We start from the raw sequence: 22,074 nt of genomic DNA on the forward strand, positions 1-22,074 counted from the left end.
CACAACCTAGCTGAATTCCCGATTACTTCTGCATTATCATTTTTCAGGAGCAAGGGCGTGACTTTATATTCCCCATTTGCAGGCGGCCGTGAAGTTGCAGACCTCTCTTTCTGAGGACATCTTCACTCTGATTTATGAATCTGCATCACTCTAGTGTCAGACTACATTAAAGCTCTTCATATTGGATTAATTTTAAGATCACTTAGAAGCTAAAGTTAATGGGAACGTGACAGTGAAGTATGAGTTTGTATAAAAGTGGACTTTGAAAGCTGAATGGCAAGGATCTGAGAGCACCTCTCGTCCAGGTCCATACTGCCATCATTGCTGGTTGTTACATTATTCAAACCAAGATTATAAAAGGTCAGCAGGGTTCTGCCATGTAGAAGCCCTCTCCTACAGAATGCATTCCCTTACAAACTCCTGCAGCAACTCCAAGTACAAACAGCATCATGTGCTAAATGAGTATTTAATACAGGTTATAAAACACTCTAAATAGAATATGAAGGACATATAAACATAAACACATTATTACAGTACTGAAAAATAAAACCAGAATAGAATGTGTTCTTAACATATACTAAACTTATAAATACTATGCATACTCTTGGAGTCATGAAAACTGCTCATAAAGTCAAGTTAAATTTGAGAAATAGACTCAACTGAAAGAAAACACATGGAAATTTTTTGAATGTCAAAATGTTTTGGCATTTTATAAATTAAATACTTAAACTTTCATATCATACAAATGCTTTTGTTTCAAAATAGCTTTTATTTCAGAAACAAAATTTCAAATGTTTTAAAGACAAAAACAAAACCCAATAACCCTAGAAAAATATTGCTTATTTTAGACTGAACCAGATGTTTTGGTTGGACTGAATCTGAATTTGATTCTTCTGAGCAAATCATTGAAGGCAAAAATCCATGACTTGCAAGGCTGTACTAAAGATGCCACCATCTGCAAACCAGATACTCAGAAGGTTCCATACGGAAGGTTTTCTCCAAAACTACCACAGCTATAACTTAGATAAGCCCCCAAATCAATTTTTTTTTCTCAATATGAAACTGATGGGTAGTTTAATGAATTAATCTCTTTGAAATAACTCATGTGAAACTGACAGGTCACACAGAATTGCAAAACCAGGTCGGTCCCTTGTTAATGAGCAGTTGACATGGAAACCTTTTACTTGCCTCATCTCCAAGGTGAGAAAACCGCTCAGTTAGTCCATCACCACTGCTAGCAAAGGCTGAAAATAAAAATTCTACTGTCCCCAGAAAGAACAAAGCAGCACGTCCATATTCCCCACCAAGAAAACTAAGACCTCAGGAGAAAGAATGCAGATATGTCTCTACATTTATTACCCTCGGTGAAGTCTTCCAAACTACTGGAATAATCAAGATTCTTAATCAATCTGTTAATGATTCCTGTTCAAGCCTTCTGGTTAGTCTTAGAACCTGTTTTCTGCCTCTCCTTGCTTTGCTAGCATGAAGCTTGAAGGAGAATGGGTACTGTAACTGATAAAGTAAAATCTACTGGTTCCACTTTGTTTAAAATCCTGAATTTTATGCTTCCTTTCTATATCCTGTTTCAGACACAGAAAAAGCCATGCCTCTAAAGACAGAATGATAACTCCTCATTGCCCTAGAAACTGAGTGCTTTCAATGCAATTAATGAGGGTTATCTAGGTATGAAAAAGTGGTAAAATAGATATATTATTTTGTAAGTGCTTCTATCTCTGAACTAAAGAACGCCCATAGATAACTTTTCAGATTTCATACAGCAGCTGTACAGATTCTGTACAGCATCCTAAAAGCAATGAACTTAATTCGGCCCTGAATTAGGCTAACATACACACCCACAAACTACCTATAAAAATTCCTCTAACACAGCACTTGTTGAATGGTAGCTTTGCTTGCTTTCAAAGACTGTTACATTTTATAGACTACTGTTTTTGTGAACAGTAGTTCAAAAGCAGCTCAGGATTGTCTGGAAGGGATACAAAGGAGTCTGTTCATTTAGAAAGGTGGAAGAAAGCACACTACTTAGTACACGTGTGCAGAACAAGATAGGGGAAAGAAATGACTGCTCAGAAATCAATCATTAAGAGCTGTGTGAGAGTTTCAGTGCTTTTTGTTTGACATTTTGCTGAAAATAGATTTTTTTTGTAGTTTTGCAGTCACTGAATATTTATTTTTTTTGCAAAAATGGCTATTTTACATCTGAAATGTGAAAATGTACATTTTGAATGGTCCTGATACAAGACATCATCTTTAATACTATTACCTTCCCAATTCAAAAAAATACTTAAAGATCTTGGATTTGACTTGGCTTTACTAAAACAAAAGGTTTTGCTTCAAAACCTGCATGCTATAGCAAAAATTCCCATTTCTAAATGTAATAAATTTCAAGATGCATATTTGTACATTCATTATAAATATTTTAATTAGCTCTATATCACATCACATTCCAAAAACTCTTGCTTACCCATTATTATTTAAACAGATCCTGTTTAGCTTTTTATTTTAGCATTGTTTAGAGAAATAGCTTTTATTAGTTTAAAAGAATTGCAGCATGTTCATAGGACTTTGATAGAGTGCATCATATAAGAAGAATTAATTTAGAGAAACTTGGCACAAATGGACTTCCTTTAGAAGGAATAACAATTACAGCTTCCTTGGCACACAATTCATTGTGAATTTTGCATTTCCAGAATCTCACAATGCTCTACATATATTAATATTAGATTTTAATTATTGGATTGGATTCCCATGTGTTTAGAGGGACACAGGCAAGCACTGAGAATGTACCAATCCACAAAAGCCTGCACAATTTTCTGTGCAACTTAATGAGCCTAAAATATAGAACTCCAGTGAATTAATACACATCAGTAGTGGCTGTGGCCCGCAAGAAATTTGTGAACACCTGATGGCTGCACACTGCCATCAACTGGTATCTGCGAAAGAAAAATGAACAGCTCTAAAACTTGTAATTTCTCCACTTGGTAAGAAATACTATTAACTGTCAGCTTTATCTTCTTCCTGATGCAGGAATGAACTTTCAGATATGTACTACACATTTAGTGCGCATCATAGTGAACATCATAGAATGCAGTCATGACATTTGTAGAAATGAATAACAAAAACCTTTTTAAAACAATGCCAAGTTTTATGTTTGCTCCGAAACAGCATAAGAGCTTTACCTCATCAAATACTTTAGAACCCACATGCTTGTCCAGAACTGGGACGTATTTAGTACCATGAGGGACAGCTGTTGGAGCTAAGGCATCCATGATGGTGAGTCGCCTGGCAACCAAGCCATGAGTCTTTAACCAGTGAGCCGAAGAGATTTCTACAGAACTGGAAAAAAGAGACTGTAAGGTGCAGTATGAGGTAGAAATGTATTTGAGCAGTTCAAAATGACTCAGGAAAAATATAAACTATCACTTTTATGATATATCTATATATGCGCACACATACCTTTCACATGTCTTTTTCGCATCTTCCTGCATTTTCAGACCTGGGAAAAAAACATTTGCATTTCATTATGTCATGGCTTTTGTGCAGACAAAAGCACACATACTTATGCTGACATAGTAATAGCATCAACTTTTTATTTTAGCCTACTAGCAGTGTCACAAGGGCTGTACAGTAACGACCATTTCAGTGGCTAAATTTATCAACGAGAATTACATTTCCTGTGTTTCTTTCTTGGTGCTTGATCAATATTAACAGAGTTACTCTATCCCTCATGATATCTAATTAATTAATGAAGAAATATGTAAAGTAGATGGGAAATAATTTAATTTTTCAAAAAAAACCTTTGAACTTTTTATATATTTATTTCCTATAAACCAAAAGAAAGATTAACCAGTTTATCCCCAAATTCAAGATACAATACCAAATAGTATCACTATTGAGATGACTAGGTATGGCTAATCTAAGGTATAGCACTATGAAAATCTGTATAAACTCAAAAGGTATCTAAAGAACTAAAAAGAAGACACCCAAATGTTAAAACATCAAACATCTTTAAATACAGATGAGGTTTCAGAAGAACTTACAGGCCATATGATAAAGTTTGGAGTTGTATTAATCACTGAGAGAAATAAAAACTATCTGGATATATATCCAAGTCCCATTGGAAATACTTTCGTCTCTACACACTCATCCTTCCCAGTGAGCATGTTTTTAGCAAGTCTAAGCATATTAATGAAGTGCAACCTCATTTTATGTTGGCGCTGCAGAATTAGAACTAACAACTACTATATCACAATGACAGTATACTACTGTATCACAACAGGAGTCTGAAGATGTATATACCCTGTTGATAAAAAGCAACTACGCTTCGGTCTTCCCTCTGCAGTCCTAGGCATAGCTGTAGCACAACTGCAGCACATTGTGGACATAAATAAGCTATTCTCAAACTGACTGGCTTAGGCACTGGAGCAAGGAACCTGGCAGCGGCAGCAGCAAGGACCCTGTTACAGTACCCTCCTGCATGTCCAGCCCTCTGCATCTCTGCTGAGTTCCAGTCCTCTTTACTAGAGGTTTGCATAGTTTTATCCCAAACCACTAATTTCAAACCCATTAGGCGAAATGTTATCATCTGTCTCACTCCCAGCTTCCTGTTGTGTTAACTTGCCTTTGAAAATGGTTGCAGATTTCACACTCTTTCTGACAGAAAAGCCCTTTTTTCCAGGAGATATTCTTTCCTCTGGGCTTTCTTCCCTAGATTTCACGCTATGGCTCAGGATTCTCAACAGACTCGTTTTTGTTTGCTCTGTAGGTGTTGAAAGGGAAAGAAAGGAACAGCTAACTTATTAGTCAAATACATGCCAGGGATTTTTGGAAACTAAATTCTTCTTTGGTGTCCAGTCCCAATTTTTAAGGGACTGCCTGCAAAAGACATCAAAGATAATATCACTTCAGTGCTAATTTGTACTCTGTACTTTCCCAAGGGTGAAGACTTTTTTCACATCAGCCAGGTAAACTTGGTTTCAGATTGCATCTATAGGATACTTCAAAGAGAAACTTAGTGTACTAAGGAAAAAATATGTGTAACTAATGCTGTAACTAATAAAACATAGAACAGCCCTTCATTCTCATCAATGATGTACTTATTTAGATTTAAAAGAAATGAGTCAAATAGCTACTGTTAACAAACTGCTTACATGGGTTTTAAAGCATTTCTGACAAAACAGTTCCATCTTTCATTGCAGGGCATGTGACGAAGCATAAGCCAGCAGACATTTGTCAGTCTGGGTCAAATGAGTAAGACAAGTGAGAAGCAAAAATGATTAAAACTAAGTCAGAATTACAGGAAAATGGGGTTTTCTATAATCAAAGGCTTCATTTGTTCCCACAACAAGGGCTGTTTTATTCTAATATTAACACAATCTTTTAAAGTTAGTAAATAAATTCTGCTAACAACTACAGTTCATTTTGAGATTCTTACCTGCGTATAGTGCTTTCTTCCTCTGGGCTGGACTGTTGCCAGTTGTTTGCCAGGCCTGTACTGAGCACCAATGTGGAGTTAGTGCTGGCTCTTCCAAAGCACAGCATGGCCTATTAAGAGCAGTACTCAGCTCTTGAACATGTGTAGTTACAGAAGACACAGCCAGTATCTGCTTGTGATTACTGCTTTTAAGTGACACAAACAAAAAAAAAAGCAATAAATGATCTTCAAAAATATGATATTATTGGTCAAAAAAATGCTTATAAATGCTAAGCTAAAGTGTTCTGAAAATTTAAACACTCCTTTTAAATGTTTCCAAGAGTGCAAAATATTTGCTGTATTATTCTAGTCTGCATTTCAAATGGCAGATCAAAGGAGGTTAAAATATTGTTAAACTGTTTAAACGTTGTTCATTAGCCCATTTAAAACATTGTTCATTAGGTTTAAGGAAACACCCTGATGTATATTTTTAATGAGGTCAGAATGTTCTGCAATAGCTGCTTTGAATTCTAGGGGAAAGAGTAAAACAACCATCAGTAATGAAAGCAAGTGACATAGGTATATATATATATGTCCCATCATTAATAAAAAATAAATAAACAAACTTTGAAATATGTACTTACGTACATTTTTATACTGGACAACCTACTTTCCCTTCCACACATATTAAATCACTCAACAGGACACTCCACTTTAAATTTGTTTTACTTATTTAATGCATTTGTTTTATTGTTAGTATTTATTTTAATTTACTGCTTTTATTCATTTTTTAACACAGGAATCTAGGGTTTTTTAATGTACTTTTTTGTCTTTGTACTATTAGTGCACAGATAAATCAGGCGTGATGGAAAGCTATTCCCTCCTTTTTATTAATGCAGTGGTCCTGTAGGGATTACAACTAACATGTCTGAGTCTAGGTCTGTCTCTGTTCCCCAGACAGAAATTCAGTATAAACAGCCACACAGGAAACTTCTCTACAGTGGCCCAGGAGCCTGCCTCCACTATGCTGCAGAAGGACCTCTGTTCGAACAGCCGTTCTTGCACTGTGAGACTTTCAGTGGGTTTCTCAGCCGATGTTGAGCATGGAAATACTTTCAATGATGACATTACTTATCTTTTGATAAAAAGCAGGGATAAATATGGCATGAATGTATAGACATACACTGTAAGATCACAAATGTGAAAAGCAGTAAATTGAGTTTTACTCATAATGTTTGTCAACTGAACTATCCTTTAAACGAGTACATTTGTATGTAGTTTCCATTTCAATCAGCATCTTCTAATGAGTCGCAATTTAGTCATGACATTCCAGGCCGGCTCTACCAATAGGATAATCATTTTTAATTAATTCCTTAGGTCAGAGGGAGCAACTGTTCCATATGCTGGAGACATCAAAATATTTTCATCTCTTTGCTTTAATTATTCCTAATATTTGAGAGAACCTACCATTTTTTTCCAGTTTCAGGTATCACAGTATTAATATATTTTTCCAGTTTTATTTTTTCCATTAATTTAACTGTTTTTTTCAAAAATTTTCAACATTTCTTCTTAAAAGAGGAGAGTGTCAGCGGTTAAAAATGCAACACAACACAGAAGGAGAAACTTAACAGATAGCTCCTACCACATATTAGCAGAATGGCAGTAAGAGGACATACTTGTTCTCTGGATCTTTTTCTCTGTTACACCAATCCATCATGAGACATTCATCATGAAAGTTCTTCACTTTCTTTAGGTCTCTTTCTCCCTTTTCAATCTCTCTTCTTAAAAGGTGTATATCTTCACTCTATCAAAGAGAAAATCAGATGTTTTATTAAAATTGCTCTTAAAATGTTTCATTTCTGAACTGAAATGATGCAAGTTCTGAAAATAATTTTGAATAATGACTCAGTTAGGACAGCCACATAATTTTGTATACTTCTTCAGGTAGTCTCCCTGCTTCCTAAACCAAAGCTTGTTTTGTTCACTTTCTGCATGTACAAACAAGTTGACAGCAAAACAACATAAAAGTGTACTTGGCAACACAGGGCAATCACTTAATCAATTCTTGCTTTTTAGGAAAAAGATTAGCATTCTCTAACAAGCCAGTTATGCCTTGCGACATGAACAACCAATTTCTAAAGAATATAGTGAGGTCAGTAGCTCATAAATAAATAAAATACAAGATATGTACGTGTCAACTATTATTGTTCCATCAGTCTACAGATCACAGCTGCATCACATCCTGTCCTTGAAAAATGGGAAGTAAAAACCACAGTCTTTAATAAGTGTTGAAAGTGAACAGACTGGGAATCATTTGGACCACAGGCGGAAACAGGAAGGAAATTCCAAAGATGATCCCTTTACAACCCCCACAGGGCACAAATTCTGACCACGGACAGCAGAGACTCTGGTGCTCATCTTTCCAGCATGTGCCAGAGTCACCTAGTCCACATCAGCAGAATCATCTAAACTGTCCAGCGCATTCTCTGACATATTGCCAGAGCTGGAGTGTTTTCATATCTTCCTTCTTTTAATTACTCTCTGCAGCGTTCTAAATTTCCTGCTACTGTCTTGTTCCCAGTTGCTCTCATTGTTCCACTACAACCATTTCTAAAATTTGTGGAACTAATTAACTGAGCGTTCACTTTAATTAAAAACAAGAAAATGCTTTCAGTGGGTGTTTCTTTTAGCCTATTCAGAAATTTCCTATTGGGGATTGTTAGATTGAGCTCCTTAGTTACACTCGACAGGTCTCTGCTATTCTAGTAACTTTAGTCATTATAGATATCTCCCCAGCGGCTATTGTAGAGCAAACTTTCAGCAAAAGTCAGCTCTGCATTCTCTCATTCATTAACAGGATACAAACCATAGTTTTGTTTTACACAGTGACTTATTTCCGAGACAACAGATACCATGTGTGTTTCTTTCAGAGCTGAATTTGGCCTACATATATGTCTTCTTTTTAGCAACAGTAGCACAACAAATATACTTTACATATTTGGGCTTATTTGTTGTGATCTAAATAAAATTCCATAACCAAAACATGGCACAGTCATTGCTTTCACATCACTTCACATTTGACTAGAATTAACCTTGTTTTCTAAATAATATATTGTAATATGAAATTGCAGTAATGAAAATCCTGTGGTCTCTTCAATAGCACAAAGAAGCAAACATACATATTTAGAAATACTCACAACAGTAACCTCTGCAGCTTCAGGATCAGTCAAATAAATGTTGTAATAATGAAACCGTCCCCCTGTTTCAGTAGCTAGTTCATGCAAAAATTTATTGGCTTCTGTATCATCACAGTTGAAGGATACAGTATGAATGGGAATCCTATGGTGAAGCTGGACTTCAGCCAAAATTGTTTGAGGGGGCTGAAAAACAAAAGTGTATATTAAACATGTGGCACTTAAAATATATTTATCAAAATGTGGAGAATTTGTACAGAATTTCAGCAGTCATACTGTTGCTTAGAGCCAGATAGACATAGCACAGTTAAAAACATGGATTTTATATGGATTACATATTTCATAATTACATAAAATGAACTCATTTTGAACTAACTTTGAAGTACTGACAATGTGTTAGAGGCACAGGATAGTCTAAAAAAAATTAAAATTATAAAATAATTATTACATTTTGTTTCTGAAGTTTTAAAGGAAATTAAAGTATTAAATTATGGGAAATTAAACTACTACACTGATGTTCAGTGTCACTGGAGGTATATAATTGGATAAAAATTGTTGACATTTTTATTCAAATAGTTTAGCTCAATGACAAGTTGATTCATCACTAGGAAAAAAAAATAGAAACAGAGAAAGTAGGAAAATCAGTGCTCTTCCTCTAATACAGAAATAAAAAGTAGGTGGGAAAGTATAAGATCTGCTCTCTCTTTTGAGGGATCTGGTAGCAGGAAATTATCAATTCAATTCTCTAACTTCTGATAACATTTCTATTGTTCAGAAACCTGAGTTAAATCTTGATAAATTTAGCTTTCTGTTGGTATTTTTAATATAATTGTTTGTTACTCCTTAAGAGCAAAAAGCAGTTTTAGTCACTTTCACTTTCCATCTAAATAAAGTGTAATATAAATCGCAAGAAAAAGTGTTATTAAATAGGTAAAAAGAAATGAATTATTCATTCATTTTTAACATAATAAAATATCAGAATGAAGCATCTTAATAAGTGTGTTTTAAGCCAATTTATTGTTTAATTAAATAGGAATATATGCTCCTAGTTAGCATAAGTAAGTGCCAAACAATGCACGGATTATACTCAATTGTAAATTGAGAAGTTTTAATGACTGATAGCCAATAACAATCAACCTTTGTTTAGAAAATAACTATGATTAAAACAAGATTTAAAATGTAAATCACACTTTTTCATCTGCTAATTTAAATCAGGATTACACTTTGAGCAATATAAATCTACCATGACTCCTGGGCTACTTTCTTTCGATCAAAAAAACAGAGCAAAAAGAAAAGTAAGCCTTTAGCATTTTTTTCTTTATCAAGGTATAAAGAGGTTATTTCTGCAAGTTTATGATGCTTTCTGAATCACAGATTTATTGCATATGCTTAAGCAATTAATTTTATGTGGCTTTCAACACAGCTATTTACCCAAGTAAAGTGAGGATTTTGGTGCCTACCTGCCATTACAATCAAGCTAAATTTTCATGGATAAATAAAGTATTTTTTAAATGCCACTCACAGCACACTGGCTACTTTTCACCACGTGTTACAACTTGAAAGTTCAATTCCACTTATTTTCAACTCTAATTATATTTGATCAAGAACTTCTTTTTTCATTTTTTAGTTGGTGTTATATAACATGATATAATATGAACTATGAGCATTTTAAGTCATGGTGACAACGCTTTCAGAAATAAAGCATACTTTTGATTTCATTATCCATGTAAAACTAGAGTTAAAACAACTTCAGAATGATGCTACTCCAGAACTGCACCTATGTGAGATTACATCTGGCTCAATAACATAACATGGACTTCTGTATTACATGGAGAGAGAATAACATGATGTCAGCAGTAACACCTTTATATGAAAATAATGTAAATTAATTCAACAGTTAGGCTCTTATTCCTCAGACATGACATAGCCCTTGTGCAGTCTCTGCAACAGAACAGAAGGTATCTACTTATACATCTAATGTGCTATTTGGCAAAAAATTTTGAACCCAAATTTGTTTATTTTGTTATCAGTCATTTTTTTTCTAGCCATCACACAAGGTTGCAAGGTTTTAATATTTAAATCCAATCACATTACGGGACGTTCATCATTTCTCAATCTTTAATTCATGAGAATATTTTTGCTAAGTTAGGAACATAACAGGAACAGTTTAACATAAATCCTAAGCTTAGACATTAAGATACAACTTTAATCAATTATCGGATCCTTAAAACAACTAATTAGAAATTACATGAGTTATCATACATCAAATATTGGACTGTGGGAGAAGAGTTCTCATCAAAACCCTTTCACAGACAGAACATTTTAGAGATACAATTTATCAATATCACGACAACCTCCAAGAGAGTCAGCTTGCAGGTATGATATTCATCTCTCACACTTTGCTTCAGCCTTCTGAAACCATCACTGCAGCACCATATTACTTAACTTTCTGTTATTTCAGAAATACCTGGTCAGGTCTCCCATCAGTCAAAAGATAAATGGCTTGAGTGTCAGTATCAGCAAGGGCAAGCTGGAGAGCTTTGAGTGTATTTGTGGAAGTTCCAACCTAAGCAACCAAAAAGAAGGAGACAATATCGAATGACCAGAAAACCAAAGCAAATGTCAAAGTAGCATACACTGGCACCAAATTGGTATTCCGTGCTTATGCAACCACATATAAGTGAAATGTTGAGCAATAGAAATACAAGCTGTAGAAGGAAAAGCAATCACTGAAAGACTATAAGCAGATAGGAAAATATATGATAAAAGGTAAATTACATTACATTTCCCCACTACTACTATTGATTGCCAACTCATCACACTCACTTGACACATGTATTTTACTTAATCAAATAATTCAAACTCATAAATGAGTTGCTCAAGATGTTTCTCAAAATTAGGGAAAGGACTTACCGGTTTTCTGAACAAATTTCTTTCCAAACTGTCTTCCATCCAATCCCTCAGCACATCAATGTAAACATAATTTGTTTTTCAGCAAGAATGTTAGCCATAACAATAAAAACACAAATAACAGTACTGTGCCTTCTAGAAATTCATATTTGACTAATGCTAATGCTTTTCATGTGTCATTTACATACTTAGTATTCATGATCTGTCTTCTTTCTTTCCAGACAATGCAACTCCTAAACTCACTGAAATGCAACTCACAGCTTATAGGAGCCTAAAAACTATAATTATTTATATACTCAGATTTGTACCTTCAAACATTCAATGTACAAAAACTACCAAATTTAGGGGAAAAGTGAGGTTTTATCAATGTGGGGAAATGTTTTGTTAATTCTTAGTGTTAGATTTGAATAGAGCCCAAGAAAACTCCTTAAAAAGATACAAGTCTGTTTTATGGTAGTATAAAGCATGAGTACCCCTCCAGAGGGCAGTGAGGAGTACTGTAAGTGAGAAGAGGCTTAGGATCCACATATATAATGCGTTGTAGAAGATAAATACATTTTTATCATCCCTAACATTGACCCATACATGCAAAAATATGTTAAGAGGGAGCATTATTACTCAGTCCTATTAAGTGTATTAGTTAAAACGTCTTCCAATCCTTCTCTCTTCCAAACAGTTCTATTAGAAAGGGCAAAGTAAGTAAATCAGGTGAAATGGTGATGGTATACTCTGGGAGTGACTTTGTATAGCTATGTAAGAGTTATATGGGCCAGGCAAGATGATAGCTTAGATGCTTTATACTCTTATCTCCTTATCCACAAAAAACTCTAACAGTACCCATTCATATAATAACTAGCCTGAGCCATTTCTTTTGTTAAATACATCTAATATTCTTAATGTTTTAGTAAGCATCATACAGTTTTAAGCACATGTCATCCTTAATTATGTCTAAATTAGCCATCCTGGGTCTTTCCAGTAATGGTACGTGGTTTTGAACTTTTTCCACTTTTCTTGGGAAAATACATTATAATGTGGACGCTGATGATATGAGGGAAATGCATGACTACGTATATTATGGTAAAGCTTCTTAATTTTAGATTTCTCAGTTGCTACTGTTACAAGTGCACCACTGTTTTTTGTAAGTGTATAAGCTAATGCGACATGCCTCAATAATGTGGCATTATCATCCCACAAAATATAAATGACATCAACCTTAAAGGATTTTTAAGGAACAGTTACTGTTTATAGCTCAACTTCCCCATTCAACATCTCTGGGGACCAAAACATATAACATGAGATCAAAGGATCTATTCTGATTAATATTCAGAGTGATCTGCTGTTCATTTCAACTTCACTGTCAAGCCAGCTTTCTGATTTCAGAGTTATGCCTGTACCATTTTAAACAGTCTAAAAGGTCAGCAGCAGATGACATCCTTGAAAAAACAGTAGACTGTTCTTGTACAATTCCCTGTGCTTTTCAGAAATCTAGAGCTGAACACTTGAAAGGAAATTTAGACAGTCAACAATTCACAGCTTCGGTGAACAATGATCAAAAAGGCCATTCCCAAACACATGTACAAAATGGTGTCAAATTAAACTAGTTCAAGGTATTATCAAACCTGCATGATGTTGTAGCATGTGTACGGCTTAACCAGAGACAATTCTCTGCATCTGAAGGAAGGCAGGAAAATTAAGTTTACTAACCACATTTATAAGTATTCACTAACTGCTCAGCCAGGCCACACCAATGTTTCTCCTTTCTCTATGCATTTGTGTTATCATTTTCTGAGTATGATGGGTTATTTATCTTGCTTTTCAGCCTCAGAGGTATTATGTATCTTCTCCAATTCCCTCATCCCCAGGAATTTCATTACACCTGAGGAAGTACAGTCATAATGGTGAGGAGTTTTATTATATAAATATATGTTTTTCTGTTAGCAAATGTAATGTGGGATATATATGTACTGTTATATGACTGATTTTCAGTCCTATGCTGGTGACGCTGCTGCCCACTTTTGACACATTAACTGGTCCTAAGCTGCTGGCAGTTACAGTCATTCTAGTGTGTGACTGTGGCTGACTACAAACACTTCTACTCTGTTTCAGGGAAAAGTCATCAGCTTTTGGCCACAGTCAGAGAGAGAATACTGGGTAGATAGGTGGGTGTCTGGTCTGACTCAGTATGGCTGCTCTCATGTTTCTGCAGAAGTTTAAAGTCAGCTGCCTGTCTGTGCACTGGCTCCAGCTGGGAGCTGCCAACCATTTCCTAAACCCCCGGGCTGTAAGTCTGCCCGCGACACCCCTGGTCCATGCAGCATCCATGAAGCAAGAATGACAAATTTAAACAGAGGGTCTGAGCACTGTCCTGTCTCCTAAAGAAATTAAAATGGTCAGTGCTTGCATTGTGGCTATTAAAAGTATCAAGCTGTAAGTGGAATTAATATGAACTTATAAACATGCCCACTGTTAAAAGATAATACCTGACACAGATGATACTTTTTACTCTGATCTACTAAACACTATACATCCTCTGTATTTTCAGCATACTCAAGTCAAATACTTAGTCAATCCGAAAAAAACACCATACAGAAAGAAGTCAGAAATAAAACTTGGTACAAACATACTTCTTGATAATTAATTTCCATGTTACCTCAAGTCCTTTTATCCAAAGCCAAGCATCCTGCAAATTCTCCTCATTAACTTCAGCTAGTTTCTCTTGCCATGCCACTGCTTGAGCACTAAATTTCACAAAGTTAAATTTCTTTTTCTGTCTCAGTTGTTCCTGCAGGAGACAACACCTGAATTTTACTCAGTGGTAAAAAATATATATACTTGTATTCTCAACTACTGATTAGTTAGAGTTGTCTTAATTCATATATAGTTGATTATATGGTTACAATAAATTATGGTAATATTCAGTTATAGCATACAGAGAGACACAGAGAGACAGAGAGATGGGGCTGACTCTGCCTGCAGTTATTAAGATGATTTGAACTTTCCATTTTAAGTAAGTCTCCATTTACTCATATTGCTAAACTTAAACTATTTGAGCAGCAAACGTCTAGGAGGGTGAGAAACACAGAGATGAGACTGGATATGAACATTAGGATAAGGAAGAGATTATGACTGTTTTACAAAGGAAATCAAAATGAGAATCAAAATAAGACATTGTTTAGAGCAGGAGAACAAGGGGAAGAATTAGGACAGTAAAGGGAGAGTTAAGAATTTGCTGAAGTTGTTTTTGGACAGAAGTTGTAAGGGACTGAAAGTTTTGTGCAAGCTAGTATAAACTTTCAGAGCCTAGAATCTTTGATTCCCTATTATCACCATTTCTGTGCAGCCGCCTGTGAAACCTTCTAGCACAGCATCTAATCATCTTCTAATGCTGATCCACCTAGATAACCACATCTTACTGTTTCCTATCAGTTACAAACTTAGTTCAAAAAACTCTGTTATAAATTTTTTAGCCCAACTAATGATTGCTACCAGTGCCAGACCGATGGAATATTTATTTGTCAGTTGCTCATTTCAGGTCTAAAATAGACAAGACAAATGATGTTCTAACAGTGCCTGTTTCTGTCAACTATTAAGATAACCTTAGATGACATCATTATAGATGTCTAAAATTAGGAGAAACAAATACCGTCTTAGGTGCGTTTCCCAGTACTTGCTGCTTCTGAGTCACTTCTGCACTCTGCAAGTCACTTTGCAAAGCTCTGAGTCACTTTGTAAGATGCAGGCAAGCTCAAAGTGCTCTACACCCTCTAGTGTAAAAGTAGGCAACTGCATCTAGAACACTCATTACAAATCACAGCATGTCAGCGGAACTGGATGACATGGCTTAAAAATAAAAATGAAAATGCCAAAAGGTGTTTCATTGCATTGGATTGGGTTTGTTCTTTTTTTGAGGGTGGTAGCTGGAGCTACAGAGGAGATAGTTAAGCCATTTTAATTTTTAGCATTTTCTGCATAATTTTTTCAAATATTTGTATGGAGGGAGAGGAAAAGAGAATAAAACAAAATGTGAAGAATACAAAAACAGAAATTTTTAACTGAAATATGAGCACTCCATAAAAATGAAAATATTTTTATAAATCTCATATTTTTGGTAAATTATCTTCAAAAACATTTTAAAAATTACAGTAACAATCATCCAAAAAAAGGTTAGCCTATTCTAAAATGCTCCTCAGTCTTCAGAATCATCACTTTATCAAACCTGTATGAGCTGAAATATTTTCTCCTTCACTAATGACAACTTGTCCTTCATAGACTGAGATGTATCAATAAGAATATAGACATCATCTTCAAACACATTTCCAAAGAGCCCTCTGCTTCCTTGCTGAAGCCACTTAATCCTGGGGGAAAAAAAAAACACATCAGAACTTGACATATAAGATCCTCAGAGCACTGTGTATCCGAATCTAACAGGAAGTATCTTTTTATCATTGCTGCATTTCTTATTCCCTTTCCCTAAGCATCTGCTACAAGTTGCTGTCATAAGCAGTATACTGACCTGAAACCTTTAGGCTGTCACTACATAACAACGCAAGACGCTCTTATGTGCTTATTTCAATGGGAATTTGGAGACAGACAAAACATAAAGCTATACAGCAACTTTATAACATCAATTGTCAGGTACTAGCTGGCTATTACCACGAGGAAGCAACAACTTCTGTCGCCCCTGTAACTGTTCTCCAAGCTGAACTCAAGAAATCACACAAATATATGTCAATATCCCTCCCTATTCAGGAAATCACTTGAGAACCTATTCTGCAAGGAACTTAAGCGCTTTAAAGAGTCTTAACGTAACACAGATGCGTAAATGACTTGCTGACCTGAGGCCTTAACCACAGACTTAGTTTTACATTTTAAACAGAATTTAAGCATGCCTGCCAGTTAAATGCATGCATGCATACATCTGTGTACAAGAACATTTCTTCAGTAATGGCTGCAACTGGTTCAAATCTAATTTCACCTGAGAGTCATAAACTCCTTGTCTACTCTGAAGCATAGGCATTTAAGAGGCAGAATATAATGGCCTTGGGAAAAATTTTACTCTTCTCCAGAGAGGTTAAAAAAAATGGTATCACAGAAACTGAAAGGATCCTATAATGTTTGCTACTGACAGACACTTTACCATTAGTTATTTCCCCAAAGTGTTTGATGAAGTCTACCAAGATTCTGTAACAATGAGATGAGCCATTCAAAACAGCAAAACCATAATCACGGCTTTGCATTTCAAAAATATAAATTCATCAAAGCCCTTTACCTCAAATTTTGCTTTCACAGTATGTAAATATTATCCTAAATATAGCAAAGATGAAGATACACCAAAAGGAATAACAAAATTCTGCTCAACCTTGCTAAATATATTCAGGCAATCACAGTTTTGGTAGAGAAGCAGCAATAAAATTATAAAAGAAAGTTCACATTCTGCTTTTTTTGATGAGACATCTCATTGCCCTAATATACAAAATAGAGGGCACTGTTTACTCTTTCTTTTGGCTCTAGGACATCTATTTTGAAACTTTCCTTCTTTTCCTAATGTAGTTATAAAAGCTAAGATGCATTGAATCTATAATGGAGATATCCACATTGGAGTTACTTAGAGAAAGACTCCTTTTGCAGACAGCAAGAGAAATGGTCATTTCTAGGGTATAATCCATTTGACCTATTTGGGGCCATCTGTAGGATAGATGAGTCATATTCTAGAATTGCCTGTTTTTGTGTAGACTTCCTATAGAACCTGCAAGTGTGTCCATATTGCTATAGAAACATAAACTATGGAGCCAGCTTGAGCACTGAACCCTTGATGATATATGCGTCTTAATAGTTAGCTCATACCCTGCCGCTGATTTAGACTGTTCATATATTTTCTCTCCAATGCAAAATTGCAACAAAGGCAGATAGCCATTATCAGTATGGGCACAAGCCAATCTACACTACTTAGTATGAGAGCCAGGTATAAATCCCTGGTCCCCTTTCATTTAGCAGTGTTGTCATAATTTAGATGACTAGCTCAGCAGCAGACATCTGCACTTGATCAGCAGAAAAGCCCAACTGTTCATGGTTTCATGGTTTTAAATGATGTGTCATCTTCAGCTGTTCTAGGAATATTTCAGAAGAGAGATTATCTAATTTCAGATAATGCTAGCCCTATTAACAATTAGGAAAAAAAATCTATCCTTGTGAACACTTTGTATTGTAAGTAACATATTCAAGTTCCTCTGGCAACCAAACAAGTGCTCCCTTTCAGCAAGTTCCTGCTCCTGATTATGGGAGTTCTGCTCCCCACATGATGATAGCATGTATTTAACCTTGGTTCCATCTTTTTAGGGAAGAATATCACTCAAAAGGAGCAATTTCAAAAGAGCACTTGGTTCACCATTGCAGCTGGCCCATCTACAAGGAAACCTATCTCAAGGCTAGTGTAATATGCTCGTAAAGTGCAAGAAAGTGGAAACTACAATAATCTGTTTTCTCTTTTAAAGGTATCACAAGAAATGCTTAGGTAAACAGAATGAAAAGCTACCAGTTTTAATAATGATTGTAGAAGTTCTCTGGCACTTTGTGTTCCAATGCTTTTTGTAACTTCAGCAGTATTTCAGGAGTGTGCAGAATGACTCATTTTTCTGATCCAGCAGGAGAATAAAAGATAACAAAACTGTTCATCAGATTACTTATATAGCTACTAAGAAGTCCTATACACAGAATTCTGATCTAAAAATGGATTTCCACCTTAATACTGCTACTGGCAGTTTACCAGACTCTTCAGTTTATTATGGCAGTAAATGAAACTTTACAACCTCAATGTAAAATAACACAAACTGAATTTATGTGACAGAAAACTAACCTTCCTTCCACTTGTCTGAGAACAGTCCTCATTTTCTCTTCATACTGCTTGTATTTTTCTGTAGTGACATGTACATGAACTACAGAACCATCTTTCCAGAAGGTATGTACAAACTTGTCACAGTATTTTGCATGAATTATCTTCCTCTTTGTCTCCTACAGCAAAGAAATACAGGTTGCATGTTCCAAAACATACGCTTTTGCAGTATGCTATAATATTTGGAAAACAAACTTCAAAGGTACATGCTTATTGCAAATGAGCAACTGCAGAAATGGACACAGAATAGGGTGGCCACAGAATTTGCTCCTAGCGAAAGTCTATAGAAACTGTTTTCATACTGGTAGCTAGCAAGAACAGAAGCATACTGAATAGCATAATGGTAGAGCTAGAGAAAAACAAACAGAAGATAAATGAATCGAAATTTGTCTAAGGACCTATAAACACTGGGGTAGCTGGGACCTACCCTTCTAAGGAAAAAAGATGACGACAAGCATTCTTTGCCCTATGCCATGTAAAAATATAGAATAATAAGGCATTGCTGAAGCCAGTCCTGATTCCAGATCATATGCAGACCAGGGAGGCAGGTGTAGTCATTTTCAAATAGACAGCCCTTTGAAGAAATCTTATTATGACCATCTTTGTCCCATCCCACTAATAAACCGGTTTTAACAAAACTCACATAACAAAAAAACATACACTTTATGATAAATTGAACTATCAAGCAACACTTCAAGTTTTCAACCAAAAAATAAACAATAACCCACAGGATGTGAGGGAAAACTAACAATACTGACAGCATCAGTTTGTGAAGATTCATCCTCTGGTTTACTTTTTATGTCAACGATCCCATCCACATGGCGAAAAGTAGAATCAGCAAGTGCATCATACAGTGTCAGCTTCCGAGCTTTCAAGCCATACTTCTGCAACCACTCCTCTGAAGTTAAATATTCGTCAGACTTATGCTCCTGTAACGGATGATCAGGTTTGGTTGCTAATAAGGAAAATAAAAACAAAAACACCTTCATGTTTAATATGGTTCATTTTGGATAAGCCATTTCCAAAAAAGGCTAAGAAACTGGGATCAAATTTTTCAAATTTATGGTCAAAATTTGACTCCTAAATTCTTGCTTAGGCAAGTTGCTTAAACAGTTTCATTTTTTAAAACTATGACCAACAACAGATACTGTTTAAACCAATAACAGGTGATTAGGCCATCAGTCTAGATAATCATTTTTAATTTTGATAGCAAAACTGATTTGCAGAACTTTAAGAAGAATCCTAGTAGATTCTGAACAGAATACAGAATTAAATAATAATAATAAATGCCCAGATACTCCCCAAACCTAAAACATGGAACTATATGTGGTGTAAGAAGATATGACTGTTATTAAGAGTCTAACATATTCCCTTATCAGCTCTAATTATCAGGGATGGTTTTTTTTTGGGGGGGGTCCCAATAAACAGTGTCTGACTGCTAACTATAATTTTCTGCGTTATAGGTTTGCCTAAGCATGGTTGCTCTGAGGAAGGAAGAGAGCTTAGGAGAGAGACAGAGAGACAGCAGTTAAGTAAAAGAGTTTGGATGTTTCTCAAAAGATGGAGGAAAATACTTTGTGTTGTCATATAGACAATTTTCTACAGATGGTTTGTTAAGGAGCTTTCACACCTTTGGGTTTGTAGGAGAGATTCTAACTTTGACAGAGTCACCTGTAGCAGGCCTGTGCCTCTTGCCAACCTTATCATCTAAATTTTGACAAGTTTCAAACTCATATGATCAGCAGAGACCTGTTAAAATTTGGCAGCTAAATTCTCTAAAGATTACTCATTGCTCTGAACTTGTTCTACTTGCACTGACAGCTTTGGAGTGAGTGGATATTTCTGACTGATTTTTAATAGTCTCTTCTTCAGTTGTGGGTTTTTTTATTATCAGACAATTCTTTGCAACAGATTCCTTTATAACTGGCACAACCCACCAGAAAACTGAGAGCAAAGAAGGTAAATAGCTACAGGATCGACATATAAAAAGAATATTTTTGGTAGTATGAAGTTTGGTTTAACTGTTGAACTGTTGAATTACAAAATGCCTGAAGAGATTCCTTCATAAGATATACATAAATTCAAGTAGAATCATTTGAGAAAAGGAAACATCAGAAGATATAATTGGAAATTCAGTTGAGAACATAGGCTAACACTGTATCATGTTGTTGGCTCTTTGAGAGAAGGCCATTTAAAGTAAAAGGCAAACTTTGTCTTTGGCAGAAATTTTGCTCTGTTTCTCCACAATATTGCCTTTTGATAGCCTGAATACTTGAGTACCATCTCACATTTTCTCTAGTTCTGTGCTCTCCCCCTAGCATTTGTTATTGATATTGAAAGAAACAGGATTATTTTTTTTCTTATCTGGTATGACTGTTCTAGTGTTTACCTTTTTCATATCATACTGTTTTATAAATTCTTTAAGGACCATCTTCTTAAGATGGGGAATTGCGCATCTCTGGATACTGGTAACAGGATAAAGAGCTCTACAGTCACTCATCACTAGCTCAATAAACCACATCTAAACTGACTGACTCAGCAGTAGTTCTCATAGCAAGGTGAATTTATTCTGTCACACTTTAATTTCAGTGACTTTTGTGGTATAAGCCTACTCTGGTTAGTTGCAGCTACGGTGACTACAGTATTCACATCCTGAGCCTATAAACAAACCTATCTGCTGCCTTAACAAACACAGGGATCAGCCAGCATCAGCGCAGGTGCAGGTGCAGGTGCAGGTGCAGGTGCAGGTGCAGGGTCAGAGTCTGTTCATGCGGAAACGTTTGCTTTCTGATTGCTTGTGGCCCTTAGGACAGCCAGTCTCATAACTGTCACAAATGCACTTACGTAGTTCTAAACAGAAATCTGCCATTTTTCTTTTTTCCACGTGCTTTACGTAAAAAGTCATGTCTCAGGTTCAGGTAACTAATGCATTATCTGGAAAGTCAGCAGAAAATCTGCCTCTTTCTTTCTGTTTCCCCTGCTACAGAGCGTTGCAATCTTTAGAACAGATTATATTTTACAGCAGAGCATTTTAAAGAGATGAAGAAGGCAAAAACAGGAAGAAAGGCAGACAAACAGCAAAACTGCAGTTATTTGGACCAATGGGCAAAATTCAAACAATGCTGAAGAACTGCCATAATTTAAATGTAAATCATGCTGTAATTTAATTTATTTTAATTCATCTATAAAGTGATTATATTTGAAGGCATACACTAAAAGAACACTAAAGCTGCAGAGTCAAGCACTCATAAATTAACAAGCACTGGAATTAAAGCTGCCCTTGAAGCTTTTTTGTGGTCCCTTTGTTCACATGCATTATGATAGAGCTGTTAGACTTCATATGGGAAGTCCTGCTAATTCAGAGGATGTTAACATCAGAACACTAAAGAACTGTATAATATGCCTTCACAGAATAATAAAGCCAAGCTAAGTCCTGCAGAATTATGTTATTGCCAGATGTCCAAATCCAGGGCAGGCAGAGAAGGTTCCCAGCTTCATACCTTCACCACCACAACCCAAATCACACACCTCAACACACTGCTGACAGAGAGTTCAGGTGATGTACAAGTGACTGTACAAACTGTTCTTCAGCAGGTGATCCAGAAAAGGGTATCTGTCCCCTGCCTCCATCAAGCCAAAGTGAAAGCAAT

General features: G+C 35.7%; 1 protein-coding gene across 1 annotated transcript in view; it reads right to left on the reverse strand.

The window, feature by feature from the left end:
* VWA3B (von Willebrand factor A domain containing 3B) overlaps positions 1 to 22,074 on the reverse strand; it is a 75,166-nt gene that overhangs the window by 27,754 nt on the left and 25,338 nt on the right. Inside the window, exons 10-20 of the mRNA XM_067289704.1 lie at positions 19,183 to 19,379; positions 18,389 to 18,543; positions 15,752 to 15,890; positions 14,186 to 14,317; positions 11,093 to 11,191; positions 8,629 to 8,811; positions 7,108 to 7,235; positions 5,453 to 5,634; positions 4,613 to 4,777; positions 3,475 to 3,514; positions 3,198 to 3,354 (exon numbers count right to left, since the gene is read on the reverse strand). Of these exons, the coding sequence (XP_067145805.1) occupies positions 3,198 to 3,354; positions 3,475 to 3,514; positions 4,613 to 4,777; positions 5,453 to 5,634; positions 7,108 to 7,235; positions 8,629 to 8,811; positions 11,093 to 11,191; positions 14,186 to 14,317; positions 15,752 to 15,890; positions 18,389 to 18,543; positions 19,183 to 19,379 (1,577 nt within the window). The remainder of the gene's footprint in view (positions 1 to 3,197; positions 3,355 to 3,474; positions 3,515 to 4,612; positions 4,778 to 5,452; positions 5,635 to 7,107; positions 7,236 to 8,628; positions 8,812 to 11,092; positions 11,192 to 14,185; positions 14,318 to 15,751; positions 15,891 to 18,388; positions 18,544 to 19,182; positions 19,380 to 22,074) is intronic.

This window comes from Apteryx mantelli, chromosome 1 (genome assembly GCF_036417845.1).
Source record: "Apteryx mantelli isolate bAptMan1 chromosome 1, bAptMan1.hap1, whole genome shotgun sequence".
In the NCBI taxonomy this organism is placed as follows: domain Eukaryota; kingdom Metazoa; phylum Chordata; class Aves; order Apterygiformes; family Apterygidae; genus Apteryx; species Apteryx mantelli.